The following is a 15484-nucleotide window of genomic DNA, read 5'->3' as shown; positions in this document are numbered from 1 at the left end:
GTCAGGGATTTCGTTACCATAAATCACTTAAAACATTTTCTAAATTCTTTCATAGATACAAATTTGATTAGTAAATGTAGCTGTACCTGTAGAAAACTATTAAAACCGGTATTTCACATCCTAAATTTCACGGTAATATTGTACTAAAAGCGCGGAAATCACTATGTGATCCATGTAAACTCATCGAGCCTTCAAACAAACTTATCAGTAAAGCTTATCTTATTAATATTGTAATAATATCTTTGAATATTGTTTACATTGGCACTAACATCGATTTGGCATCAACAAATTAAAATATAATCAAATTTGTATTTTTTTCGAATGGTTTTTGGGATGTATAAATACACATCCACGTTCATTTTCTATTTAGAGATTGTTTTATCTATATACAACAAGATACATATTTATTATAATCTTAATGATCCTTCTATCTGTGAATGTTTACTTAGTTTGTGTTATATCTCGTCTCACTATTTTTAATATGTACCACCTTTGATAAGTATTTAGTTTGACGATACATTTTCACTTCTGTACTCGTACTTTCAACAACAAATTTATTTATTTATGTGTAAAAAATGCTTACTTCCGTACTCCTAACAACAAAATTATTATATTTTAATTTACCTGTTACGTTGTTTTATTTAACACAATTTCTACATCTTTTTTTATTACTACTTGTAACGTATATATTATATAGGCACCTACGTTTTAATATTGTATTTATATTGTGTCATAGATCAGTGTATGTTTACTTGTTTTTGTTTAAATGTCTTTTTGATCGAGTTAAGCCATTTCAACTGATATTTTATAGTGTGCCTTTTTATGTTGTAATGTTACACTACTGTCACATGTTAGGGTGAAGGTTGGCGCCTATTAAAACGCATTTTTATGCACCTATCCTAAGTCAGGAGCCTGTTGTTCAGTGGTTGTCGTTTGTTGGTGTGGTTCAAAGGTGTTTCTCGTTTCTCGTTTTTTATATAGATTAGACCGTTGGTTTTACTGTTTGAATTGTTTACACTAGTAATTTTGGGCCCTTTATAACTTGCTGTTCAGTGTGAGCCAAGGATCCGTGTTGAAGGCCGTACTTTTACCTATAACTTTTTATACATTGTGACTTGGATAGAGAGTTGTCTCATTGGCACTCATACCACATCTTCTAATCCATATGTTTAAGTTACGCTATAAAAATGTTTCAGGTTAAAGCGAATAAGAAATGTACAAATTTTGAAAGTAGTACTAGTATGTAATTTATGTGTAAGATTTTTGATGTTGCTATAAAAAAAAATGTGTTTTATCATATTTACGGCTGTAGTTTACAAAAAACATAATATTTTTGTATGTTTTTTTTCAGTTTTGTAAAAGAGGGACGAAAGATACCAGAGGGACAGTCAAACTCATAGATCGAAAACAAACTGACAACGTCATGGCCAAAAATAAAAAGACAATCAGACAAATAATAGTACAGATGACACAACATAGAAAACTAAAGACTAAGCAACACGAACCCCACCAAAAACTGGGGGTGATCTCAGGTGCTCAGGAAGGGTAAGCAGATCCTGCTCCACATGTGGCACCCGTCGAGTTTATTATGTTATTACAAATCCGGTAAATAGTCTAATTCGGTTAGTCACATTCGTGAAAAGGGAAGGGTATTGTAGTTACGACATAAGGAACATATCCGATATCATCTGTGTAACATGAGAGGAGATAACTCAGATATAAGGGGGATAACTCAGATAAAGTAAATTTTATAATAGAATGAGTTGTGAATTTACCTATTTTATTATGTAGCAAGAAAACGAGTCCGGTGACCCCGTTTTTTCTTTTTCTTATCTGAAATCATATTATTAGAACTGCCTTCTCATGTTTCATTTTAAAGTTCTATGGTGTAGATTTCTTTTTATCATACAAAATTCCATGCATAATCTATACAAAATCTGACAATTTTTCACAACCAGTAGCGTGAAAAAAACTTGGTAACCCATACTTTTTATTATTTGTTTTTAAAAAAAGCATGATATAAACTACATTTTGACAAATTATTAGAAAATTCTGAAAGAATGCACTAAAAACATTAAAAAATACATCTCACACAAACCAGGTACAGAAATATTATCTGATGGCAGTGTCTCAAATAGTTTCAGGCACATCCTGGCAAATTTCAAAAGAATGCGAACCTGTGTTTGAATGTTCTTACATATTTTTTTTCGTGTTGAAGAGTTCTTCTATGATGGCTATGATTTAAAGGATGTCAGTACAGAAACAGCTGATGAGCTATGTCAGTAAGTGTCTGCCTACAGATTTTAAACCATCGAGATTGGTAAGCCGTTCTTGTATTGTAGAATTCAGAAAACAATCATCTGGTATCGATGTTCAATAGTAAAATACAGGAACCGCTTAATAGAAGAAAAACGTTCCTGTTTTGTAGTAACCTAAAACCGATATTCAGTCTTTGATTATCTTTTTTATTCCAACTTCACTGATGAGTCTTTTGTGGAAGAAACGCGTGTCTGCCGTGTCTGGCGTGTCTGGCGTGTCTGGCGTGTCTGGCGTGTCTGGCGTGTCTGGCGTGTCTGGCGTGTCTGCCGTGTCTGGCGTGTCTGGCGTGTCTGCCGTGTCTGGCGTGTCTGCCGTGTCTGGCGTGTCTGGTGTGTCTGGCGTGTCTGCCGTGTCTGCCGTGTCTGGCGTGTCTGGCGTGTCTGCCGTGTCTGGCGTACAGACTTAGCTTGTAACCCTGGTATCTTTGATGAGTTTGTCGTTCAGTCTACGTTTTTTTTTCCCTACATTTATAACTAAAACTGAAAATAGAATTAAAAAGATATGCCGAATTTTTATTTTATAATAATTAGACCCCGTTCAGTGTTTTAAAGAACATTTTTCAAATTAATGTTATGTGACGATTTTTGAAGTATTTAAAACTCGAAATTTATAAGTTGCCTTGTACCATTATCAGTTATAAAATTCACCTCAACAGATACCAGTTTGTTGTTTTGATAAAAGAATGGAAAAGGCAAAATTTCTTCAAAAATGTATTACAGTTATCCTCTGAATTTAACGTTGATTTTTCATGATTGAATTGCAGGAATTTTATGGATAGAGCCAAATTTGAGACGGCAGGCACTTGTGAAATGATGTCTCGCTACTGGTAGGATGAAGGAACCAATGTGAGACAGCAGGCACCTGTGAAATGATGTCTTTCGCTACTGATATGATGAAGGAACAAATGTGAGACGGCAGGCACCTGTGAAATGATGTCTTTTGCTACTGATATTATGATGGAACAAATGTGAGACGGGCAGGCACCTGTGAAATGGTGTGCTTCGCTACTGATATGATGAAGGAACAAATGTGAGACGGCAGGCACCTGTGAAATGATGTCTTTCGTTACTGATATGATGAAGGAACAAATGAGAGAGGTCAGGCACCTGTGAACTGATGTCTTTCCCTACTGATATGATGAAGGAACAAATGTAAGACGGCAGGCACCTGTGAAATGAAGTATTTCGCTACTGATATGATAAAGAAATTGATCAGAGCTTTTTGTGTTGAGAACAAACAAGGTTTGGAAACTGTTTCTGATATATTTGTGTAATACAAAATATTTAAATTTAACCGAATAGAACTTACATTTGGTTTTTTTCAATTTTGATTTTAAATTGATTCATTGACCTTTTGTTTGTTTTTGCGGTATCTGTCGAAATTTGTATTTAATGAGGGCATTCATGATTCTTTGACATAACAGTTATATGACCGACTACTGTCATACATTATAGATGTTTTTTTTTTCTTTTCTTAACATTTCAGACTTTCTAAACTTGATACCATGCTATAGCGATCCAGATTTCCAGTCATCATTCGTGAGATGTGTCAAGAATTCAAGTGTAGACTTTAATCTAAATAGCTATGGGTAATTTATACTTCGTTCAAGAAGCGTTTAATACAATCGATACGATCTTAATTTCCAGTTTAACAACTCATACTTCTAATTCTTATGTGATGCAGAAAATTTTCTCTGACTGTGACAGGATTATCATTTATTTTTTCGTTTTGTTTATTTCTCAAATGGCACTTGAGTCGGTAAAAATGATATATAAAAATAAAGAGATGTGATATAATTGCCAAAAAGACAATTATCCACCAAAACTCAAATGAAGTGGATGTAAGAAATTATAGGCAACCGTTTGGCCTTCAGCCGTTAGAAAACCCTTACTGTATAGTCGGCTATAAAAGGCCCCGACATGAAAAAATGTTAAACAATTCAATTGAGAAAACTTACGGCCTAATTCATAACAAAACAATTTACGAATATTTGCCGCTTGTATCAAACCCAGTAAATCATATACTGTGGCATGGATCCTTGTCGGCTGTATCTAACTCAGTATTTCATATACTGTGTCATGGATCCTTGTTCGGCTGTATCTTACCCAGTAAATCATATAGAGTAGCATGGATCCTTGTCGGCTGTATCAAACCCAGTACATCATATACTCTGGCATGGATCCTTGCCAGCTGTATGTTACCAAGTGCATCATATATTCTGGCATGTATCCTTGTCGGCTGTATCTTACCTAGTACATCATATTCTCTGACATAGATCCTTGTCGGCTGTATCTAATCCAGTAAATCATATACTGTGGCATGGATCCTTGTCAGCTGTATCCAACCCGAAAAATCATATAGTATGGCATGGATCCTTGTCGGCTGTATCTAACTAAGTACAACAAATAGTGTGGCATGGATCCTTGTCAGATGTATCTATCCCAGTACATCATATAGAGTGGCATGGATCCTTGTCGGTTGTATCTAACCCAGTATATCATATACTCTGGCATAGATCCTTGTCAGCTGTATCTTACCCAGTGCATCATATATTCTGGCATGTATCCTTGTCGGCTGTATCTGACCCAGTACATCATATACTCTAGCATGGATTCTTGTCGGCTGTATCTAACCTAGTAAATCATATATTGTGACATGGATCCTTGTCGGCTGTATTTAACCCAGTTTTTCATAAAGAGTGGCAGGGATACTTGTCGGCTTTATATTATCAAGTACATCATACAATGTGACATAGATCCTTGTTGACTCTCTCCAACTCAGTACATCATATAGTACGGCATTGATCCTTGTCGGCTGTATCCGAATCAGTAAATCATATATTGTGGCATGAATCCTTGTCGGCTGTATCTAACTCAGTACATCATATACTATGTCATGGATCCATGTCGGTTGTATCTAACCCAGTATTTCATATAGTATTTCATGGATCCTTGTCGGCTGCATCTAGCTCAGTACTTCATATAGTATGGAACGGATCCTTGTCGGCTGTATTTAACTCGGTACATACTATACTATGTCATGGATCTTTGTCGGCTGTATCTAACCCAGTACATCATATAGTATGGCATGGATCCTTGTCGGTTTTATTCAACCCAGTACATCATCTAGAGTGGCATGGATCCTTGTCGGCTGTATCTAACTCAGTACATCATATAGAGTGGCATGGATCCTTATCGGCTGTATCTAACCCAGTACAACATATAGAGTGGCATCGATCCTTGTCGGCTGTATCTAACCCAGTGCCTCATATATTCTGGCATTTATCCTTGTCGGCTGTATCTGACCCAGTACATCATATACTCTGGCATGGTTTCTTGTCGGCTGTATCTAACCTAGTAAATCATATACTGTGGCATGGATCCTTTTCGGCTGTATCTAACCCAGTTTTTCATATAGAGTGGCATGGATCCTTGTCCAGTAAATCATATACTCTAGCATGGATCCTTGTCGGTTGTATCTAACCCAGTATTTCAGATAGAGTGGCATGGATCCTTGTCCAGTAAATCATATACTCTGGCATGGATCCTTGTCGGCTGTATCTAACCTTTTATTTCATATACGGTGGCATGAATCCTTGTCGGCTATATCTAACCCAGTATTTTATATAGAGTGGCACGGATCATTGTCGGCTGTATCTAACTTAGTACATCATATACTCTGGCATGGATCCTTATCGGCTGTTTCTAACTCAGTACATCATATAGTATGGCATGGATACTTGTCGGATGTATCTAACTCAGTAATTATATAGTGTGGCATGGATCTTTGACGGCTGTATCTAACCTAGCACATGGTATACTCTGGCATGAATCCTTGTCGCCTGTATCTAACCAAGAACATCAGAAAGGTGGCAAAAGATATCAAAGGGACATTCAAACTCATAAGATGAAAATAAACTGACAATCTAATGCAAAAATAGAAGACCAAAAGGAAAAAAGCAGTATACAAAACACAACATAGAAAACTAAAGACAGAGCAACAATAATCCCACTAACAACCGGGGGTGATCTAAGGTAAAGGATGATGTTTACGAGTAACGTAAAGACGTTTTCCTTCGAACACATTTCGCTGTACAAGTTTACATTATTGTTTATGACCAGCTGAAGCCCGCCTCAGAAAGCGGGATTTTATTGCTGCGTTGAAGACCCCCGGCAGGCGTTGGGCTGTTTTCTGCTCTTTTGTCGGGTTGTTGTCCTTTTGACACATTCCCCGTTTCCATTCTCTATTCTGATACTATATTGGCTTAACATCACTATTTACTCAGTACATCATATACTCTGGCATGGATCCTTGTCCGCTGTTTCTAACTAAGTACATCATATAGTATGGCATTGATCCTTGTCGGCTGTATCTAACTCAGCACATTATACTGGATCTATGCCACAGTATATGATGTGGCATGGATCTTTGTCGGCTGTATCCAACCCAGTACATCATATACTCTGACATGGATGCTTGTCGGCTGTATCTAACCCAGTAAATCATATGCTGTGGCATGGATCGTTGTCAGCTGTATCTATTCCAGTAAATCATATAGTATGGCATGGATCCTTTTCATGCTGTATCTTACCCAGTGCATTATACATTCTGGCATGTATCTTTGTCGGCTGTATCTAAACCAGTACATCATATAGTATGGCATGGATCCTTGTCGGCTGTATATAACCCAGTACATCATATACTGTGGCATGGATCCTTGTCGCTTTTATCTAACTCAGTACAACATATAGAGTGGCATCGATTCTTGTCGGTTGTATCTAACCTTGTACATCCTATACTCTGGCATGGATCCTTGTCGGCTGTATCTTACCCAGTGCAGAATATACTCAGGCATATATCTTTGTCGGCTGTATCTAACCCAGTACATCCTATAGTCTGGCATGGATCCTTGTCGGTTGTATCTTACCCAGTGCATAATATACTCAGGCATGTATCCTTGTCGGCTGTATCTAACCCAGTACTTCATATAGTATGGCTTGGATCTTTGTCGGCTGTATCTAACCTAGTTAATCATATACTGTGGCATGGATCCTTGTCGGTTGTATCTAACCCAGTATTTCATATACTGTGGCATGGATCCTTGTCAGCTGTACCTTAATCCAGTGCATCATATAGTGTGTCATGGATCCTTGTCAGCTGTATATATTCCAGTAAATCATATAGTATGGCATGGATCCTTGTCGGCTGTATCTAACCCAGTACATCATATACTGTGGCATGGATCCATGTCGGCTGTATCTTACCCAGTGCATCATATAGTGTTGCATAGATCCTTGTCGGCTGTATCTAACCCAGTACATCATATACTCTGACATGGATCCTTGTTAGATGTATCTTACCCAGTAAATCATATACTTCGGCATGGATCCTTGTCAGCTGTATTAAAGCTAGTAAATCATATACTGTGGCTGTATCTAACCCAGTATTTCATATAGAATGGTATGGATCCTTGTCATCTGTATCTTACCCAGTGCATCATACATTCTGGCATGTATCTGTGTCGGCTGTATCTAAACCAGTACATCATATAGTATGGCATGGATCCTTGTCAGCTTTATCTAACCCAGTACATCATATAGCATAGCATGGATCCATGTCGGCTGTATCTAACCCAGTACAACATATACTGTGTCATGGATCCTTGTCGGCTGTTTCAAACTCAGTACATCATATAATATGGCATGGATCCTTGTCGGCTGTATCTAACTCAGTACATCATATAGTAATGCATGAATCCTTGTCGGCTGTATCTTACTCAGTACATTATACTGGATCTATGCCACAGTATATGATGTGGCATGGATCTTTGTCGGTTGTATCTAACCCAGTACATCATATACTCTGAGATGGATCCTTGTCCGCTGTATCTAGCCCAGTAAATCATATACTGTGGCATGGATCGTTGTCAGCTGTATCTATTCCAGTAAATCATATACTATGACATTAATCCTTGTCAGCTGTATCTAACCCAGTAAATTATATACTTTAGCATAAATCCTTGTTAGCTGTATTTAACCTAGTAAATCATATACTGTGGCATGGATCCTTGTCGGCTGTATCTAACCCAGTATTTCATATAGAGTGGTATGAATCCTTGTCAGCTGTATCTTACCCAGTGCATCATATAATCTGGCATGTATCTTTGTCGGATGTATCTAAATCACCACATCATATAGTATGTCATGGATTCTTGTCAGCTTTATCTAACCCAGTACATCATATAGCATAGCATGGATCCTTGTCGGCTGTATCAAACCCAGTACATCATATACTGTGTCATGGATCCTTGTCGGCTGTATCAAACCCAGTAAATCATATACTGTGGCATGGATCCTTGTCTGCTGTATTTCACCTAGTAAATCATATAGAGTGGTATGGATCCTTGTAGGCTGTATCTAACCCAGTACATCATATAGAGTGGCATGGATCCTTGTCGGCAGTATCTAACCCAGTACATCCTATACTCTGGCATGGATCCTTGTCGTCTGTATCTTACCCTGTGCATAATATACTTAGGCATGTATCCTTGTCGGCTTAATCTAACCTAGTACATCATTTAGTATGGCATGGACCCTTGTCGGCTGTATCTAACCCAGTATTTTATATAGAGTGGCATGAATCCTTGTCCAGTAAATCATATACTCTGGCATTAATCCTTGTCGGCTGTATCTAACTCAGTACATCATATAGTATGGCATGTATCTTTGTCGGCTGTATAGAACCCAGTAAATCATATATTGTGGCATGGATCCTTGTCGGCTGCATCTAACTCAGTACATCATATACTCTGGCATGGATCCTTGTCGGCTGTTTCTTACTCGGTACATCATATAGTATGGCATGGGATCTTGTCGGCTGTATCTAACAGTACATCATATAGTGTGGCATGGATCCTTGAAGGCTGTATCTAACCTAACACATGGTATACTCTGGCATGGATCCTTGTCGCGTGTATCGAACCCAGTACATCTGAAAGGTGGCAAAAGATATCAAAGGGACATTCAAACTCATAAGTTGAAAATAAACTGACAATCCAATGCAAAAATAGACAACCAAAAGAAAAAAAGTAGTAAACAAAACACAACATAGAAAACTAACGACAGAGCAACACGAACCCCACTAACAACCGGGGGTGATCTAAGGTAAAGGATGATAATATTTACAATACTATTTACGAGTTACGTAAAGACGTTTTCCGTTGAACCCATTTCGCTGTACTAGTTTACATTATTGTTTTCTGCTCTTTTGTTGGGTTGTTGTCCTTTTGACACATTTCCTGTTTCCATTCTCTATTCTGATACTATATTGGCTTAACACCACTATTTACATATTCCTCGTCATACATTCCCAATGCTATTTGTGCAATACTGATATATGTTCAATTACCACTTGTAACATTTTTTACTCAAATATAAAAAGAAGGAAATATGTTATGATTCAAATCTTACACCTACGACCTTCAATATTGAACAAAACCAATACCATATAGTAAGATGATAACAGGGAAATATCAGCTATCATATACGTTAGAGGTGCTCTTTGAATTTGATCAATACAACTTTAGTGGACAACTCACTGTTGGCTATGACTATATGTCAAATGAACAGCGTTTTTCTCAGTATCTCACTTTAGAATACATTGTAAGTGAAGATTTTAAAATTTAAAATATGTTTGAAAATAGACTTAGAATAATATATGAAAAGTGTAGTAATTACAGGATGTGTTTCGTGTAGATAATAACATTTTATCAAAGTAACTTCCAATTTGCCAATTACCCCTTGTTCTTAAATATTGTTCTCATTTGTCGTTCTCCAGCTTATAAATAGCAGTCATAAAGGACATTTTTATATTCAGCATTGATCCAGTGCATTGATTCAGTGCAATTACAAAAATTATGTTGGCTTTGGTGATTTTAATTGTTAGCTTTGCTTATGGTAAGTAAATCTTTTTCTGTATAGTCTTTTTTCTTCTTGTTTCAATATCATAGTTACCGAAGACTTTATTGAATAATCTGTTTTGCAATACACGTCATATCATGTTTTTTTATTATTAGTCTAACTAGTTTCTCAATTAATGAACATAGGCATAGTATCTATCAAATGTTAAGGATGTTCGCTCCTCTGTTTCAAAATAACAAGCTTTTTCAAAGACTGTTATAATTGATAGTATATAAATAACGGAACTTAAAAAAGGGAAAAAATAATGACAGGTCTGTGTCCTTGGTTTTGAGACATAATCAATTGAAATTGGGAAATGATTCTCTGTAGATTTTTCATGCACTTAATATTGGCACCTTTTTTCTTTTAAAAACTGAGAAAAAATAACAAGGATTTTAGAAGATTTTCAAAAGTGTTTTTTTGTACTATTTGTAATAAAATAATGAAACGAAAAGTAGGGGTCAGCAGGCAAAATATTCATTATTTTTTTTATCTTGAGGTAATCTATAATTTAACATATAATGATACATCGATATATCGAACTCATTAAACATATATTATATAATGATATATCGAATCCATAGATCATTTATCATACGAAGAAACCTCGAGCCCATTCGTCTTCTGGCATCATTATCAAAATATGATACCTCAAGCTAATTCATCAACTAGAATGCAATGATACCTCGAGGTCATTTATCATTGATCACACAATGATATCTGGAGCCCAGTGATCTTTTTAAAACATGATACCTCGAGCTCATTATTTATTGATTAAACGATAATACCTCAAATCCATTTAATCATTTACAATTATCTTATGAGCTCCACGATCATTTATCATACAATGATACCTCCAGCTTATTGTTTATTAATCAAACTTTGTTACCTGCATCGCGTTAATCATTTATCATACAAAGATACCTCTAGATCGTTTTCATTTATCATACAATGAAACCTCCATCGCGTTGATTAACTATCATACAATGATACCTGTAGCTCTTTGATAATTTACAATACAATGATACCTTCAGCTCTTTGATAATTTAACATACCATTATAATTCCAGCTCTTTTATCATTTATCATACAATGATACCTCAAGCTCATAAATAATCTTTTATACAATGACTCCTCCTTGATCATTTATCAAAATAGGTCAAATTGATGTGAAACAGATTTGATATCCAAATCTAACTTCTGTTTAGCTTTTACATTCTGGAAATTACATGAAGATATGACTTTAGAATAAATTAAAAACAATACATACTTTAATTGCATTGTTGAGTTAATATGATAATCCATGTAAGGAACGGGATCACAGTGCCACTCAATCATAAAAATGAAAACAAAACTTTATAAATTCAATCAATGAAATGATATGATGCTACATCAATATATTATTAGTCGCATTCGTTTGATGTGCATACATCTTTTGCCAATTATAAACATAATTGTAGTGTTGTGCCGCAAATGTGTACAATCGACAAGGAGTGATTATACTTCATCGAGTTTTCGTCTTTAAACGAACAAGTGATCGACAAAATACATAAAGGAAATTAAAAAAAATATATCTCACAAAACCATCAACAGGAATAGTATCTGATTAAAGGTGATCATATAGTTTCAGGCACATCTTATGCTGTTCCAAAAGAATGCAGTCCAGTCTTTGGTTGTTCTTGGTTGTTTCTAGAAGTTGAAAACTTCTTTTATGATGGCGATGCTTTAAAGGATGTAAGTGCAGAAACAATTGAAGACCTATGTTGGTATGTATATTTTTCTTTCTACCTATGCACATCTGGTGAACCATTGGGATAAAATATGATATTAAGACTTGCTTGCATGTAAATAATATACAATATCTTGAACTTTAATCTGGAACGTTGCACTATGAAAAAGAAATCATTAAAATCCGGAACTGAATTTTGATATTGTAGGACCTCATCATATAAAAAAGTAATTAACGATACAATGCTGATATTTGGAATTAAAGAGACTCTGCAAAATGTCATTACTATTTTAAGTATACAGATCACATTAACTTCTGATAAGAGTGTGTTGTTTTGATACAAGTATGGTAATAGACAACTATAAGTATTGTTTAATCATTAATATGGTCAGGACAAGGTACGATAAGGGGCTTTTTTGGCCCCCTCTCCAAATATGTTAATATTCATATTATTGATAGCCTTTGAATAGAAAACTTGAAAAAATAATGATTTTTTTATGTTCCGGTGAATGGATGGTTGCCTAGCAATGGATTCATAAAATAGCTATTTTATCACTTGTAAATGGCTTAAACTGTGCAAATTAACACAATTGTTTACTGAATTGATTGTGTAAGTATAACTTGAAGTTAAGAATGAGAAGTCACTTTAGTTTCAGTTTACTAAATGCTTAGCAACAACCTAGCAACGACCGAGCAACACAATTATTGCATAGCAACGGTTCATATTTTTTTTTTATTTTTGCCATCTGAGGTATACATACAGCAAATGTTTAAAGATTAAGCGTCCATAAATGGTATTTCAGTCTTGCATGATATTGTCGTCATCATTTTTCTTTTATGAAGTTGGTATTGAGCTTAGCAACACAAATGTTGACGAGCAACAACTAAATATAATTAAATTAAAGACAACTACAAAAATGAATGTTTTTGTTATTTTATTGTACAGGTAAGAATAAAAGCAAATAAGAGTGGTGTATGATGATAATAACTATCAGTGAGAAATGAAAGCAATTCATATTTTAGAGGGTTCATGTTTCTCAACTGCTTAGCAACAAAAATAGTGCTTAGCAACGGATGAATAAGGGGCTTTTCATTATCTCAATTTTGAATTTCGCAATTTAAAAAATATAAAATTTGTCATATTTTGATTACTGCTTTCTTTTTTTAAAATTAAAGTTAATCAAGAATAACAACAGATATGGTGCTTAGCAACTGCCAACATGTTTAAATTAAAGACAATTGCAAATAACATTACTCGAAAAAATAGACTGCATGAATACAAATCCGATTGTCCGATCTGTGTAAAAAAAAACAATAGTAGTAAGCTTAGTAGTTATCAAAAACTTAGCAACAGTACGTGATAAAGAGCGGTTCAAATGGGCTTTCTTTTATTTGAAATAAGAATTTTGATTAAAAGTAGTCATTTTGTTTACTTCCGATTTTATTCATACAATGGTACATAAAAGCATTGGTATTAATCTATGTCATGAACATTCTCATACATTCACTTTCACATAAACTTTTAGTATTCCATCCAATAGAAATAGTGTTGTTATTTCTTTATATTAACAACTTCAACAATTTATTATGTTGCAAAGGAAAGCTTTTAAATGGCACTCATGGTGGTACAATTTACACAATGAATAAATTAGCAGATGTAAAAAAACACAAAGCGTTTAAAAATACTATTGAACATTCCATAATTTATTTTGTGATACACTAGTTTTCTGTTTGTGTTAGAAATAAGTGTTACTTGTAACATGTAATTGTTTATAAAGTGTTATCCTTCATTGTGAATGTCAGTTTACATATGAATCAGTAACTGCAAGTAAATTTTTAAAAATACTGAACGTTCAACTAATCTAAATATTCAGGGAAATTCATACTTATTCATTATGTATAATGTAGTTAGATAAGATATTCAAATAAACAGTCGACATATGGAAAGAAAATCAATAAATGTGTTATAACTTGATAGAACAAACAACAACCGAGTCACTCTTCCTCAATAACATTGTCACTGTCAGAACCAGAATCTGTTTCCAAAGGAATATCTTTAGCATTTAGGATATGTTCAGTATATCTACAAGTGCCAATTGTTTCTGATTGCCAACGACTATGTCCAAGGTACCATATCGTGGATGCGATGTGGGCACAGCATCCTACTACACGGGCACCAACTTTACACGTACAGACCCAACCTGTAATATCATCATTGCTGTACTCGATCCATAGACTGTAGGCTTTCGATGACGAGTGTCTTGATGATAACTTAACACGGAGTAAGTTTGGTCGGTCCTTGCATATTTGAAGTGTGTAATTGTCATCGTTTATGTGACTCTTCGTATACCGTGGAGCAAGCTTCAGCTGATACACACCCATGGTAATGTCTCTGATTTCTTGTAAGGTCAACTTTGGAAAGTCTAACACGTTATCAGTACCATTTACTACGGTATACACCGCTTTCTTTCGAATAAGATTGTTATCTTCCACAATTTGTTGAACATGATTGAATTGTCTTGATCTTTGAAGCATTTGTTCACCAATCTCGTCATTTCCAAAATCGTTTATCAAGGGAGCACGAAAACAATTGATGAGGGCACTCACTATCCTTACAAAATCTCCAATGTGTTACATAGTGGTTAGAAAAAACCTTATCGAAAAAACGCCATTGCTTGATACGGCCATTCGCGCTTTCTACCACCCACCTTACTTTAGTTATCAGCCGATATGCGTTTGCCTCCTCTGTGGGGTGTTGTTTCATTCCTTTCTTTATATAAAACGGCATCTCTACCTTTAAATTCATATTTTCTAAGAATTTTTAAGCGTCTCTGAATCCTCTATCCACCACAAGAACATCATTCTCCTGAACCCAATTTTTAATGTCCTCAGCATTTGTCTCAAATAAATGTTTTGTAATTGAAGTATCATTATTATGATAATCTGCAAAGTAAGGTCCCATGACATTCAAGATGTAGCCATCTGCTCCAACAATTAACATAGGTTTGACTAAAGGTCTTCCTTTATGTATGCTATATGTCATCTTTTGAAATTGGTGAAACGAGCTTTTTTGTATATACAAGTAAGTACCATCTAGAACAAGGATAGCTGTATCATCGTTGTCATTTGCAAATAAGGTTTTAGCTGTTGGTGTTGTATGCTTTAGAGAAAATTCTTGATGAGTAATGTGATTAAAGCCTAAAAAAGAGGGCACGAAGCTCTGCATCAATGATTCTCTTGTTGAATGAACAGCTCGTCGTATTTGGTGAGATTTTAAGGAGAAGAGAGTGCTTAAAATAGAATTTGATAAGCCTGTGCGAAGCTTTAAGAGAAGGATATCAAGACAGGTCCTTACTGAACGCACCTCAGAGTTTCGTAGGTCCTTTACGTGCAAAGCGACTGCATCAAATTGTTCTCGTGTTAGGCCAGTCAAATTAACGTAGTCATCATCTGAAAGTGAGGACGAAATATCAAAATTA

General features: G+C 35.3%; 1 protein-coding gene across 3 annotated transcripts in view; it reads left to right on the top strand.

Moving 5' to 3' along the window:
• Positions 1 to 15484, top strand: part of LOC127709089 (uncharacterized) — a 74944-nt gene that overhangs the window by 51295 nt on the left and 8165 nt on the right. The window contains exons 1-2 of one of the 3 annotated variants that reach the window (XM_052214441.1): positions 10151 to 10274; positions 11901 to 12042. The exons of the other annotated variants lie outside the window; for them this stretch is intronic. Of the exons in view, the coding sequence (XP_052070401.1) occupies positions 10235 to 10274; positions 11901 to 12042 (182 nt within the window). The 5' untranslated portion in view covers positions 10151 to 10234. Of the gene's footprint in view, positions 1 to 10150; positions 10275 to 11900; positions 12043 to 15484 lie in introns of those variants that run through there. 3 annotated transcript variants of the gene reach the window in all.

Source organism: Mytilus californianus, unplaced genomic scaffold (assembly GCF_021869535.1).
Source record: "Mytilus californianus isolate M0D057914Y unplaced genomic scaffold, xbMytCali1.0.p SCAF_7, whole genome shotgun sequence".
Taxonomy (NCBI): Eukaryota; Metazoa; Mollusca; class Bivalvia; order Mytilida; family Mytilidae; genus Mytilus; species Mytilus californianus.
This window is presented reverse-complemented; position numbering and strand designations above follow the sequence as displayed.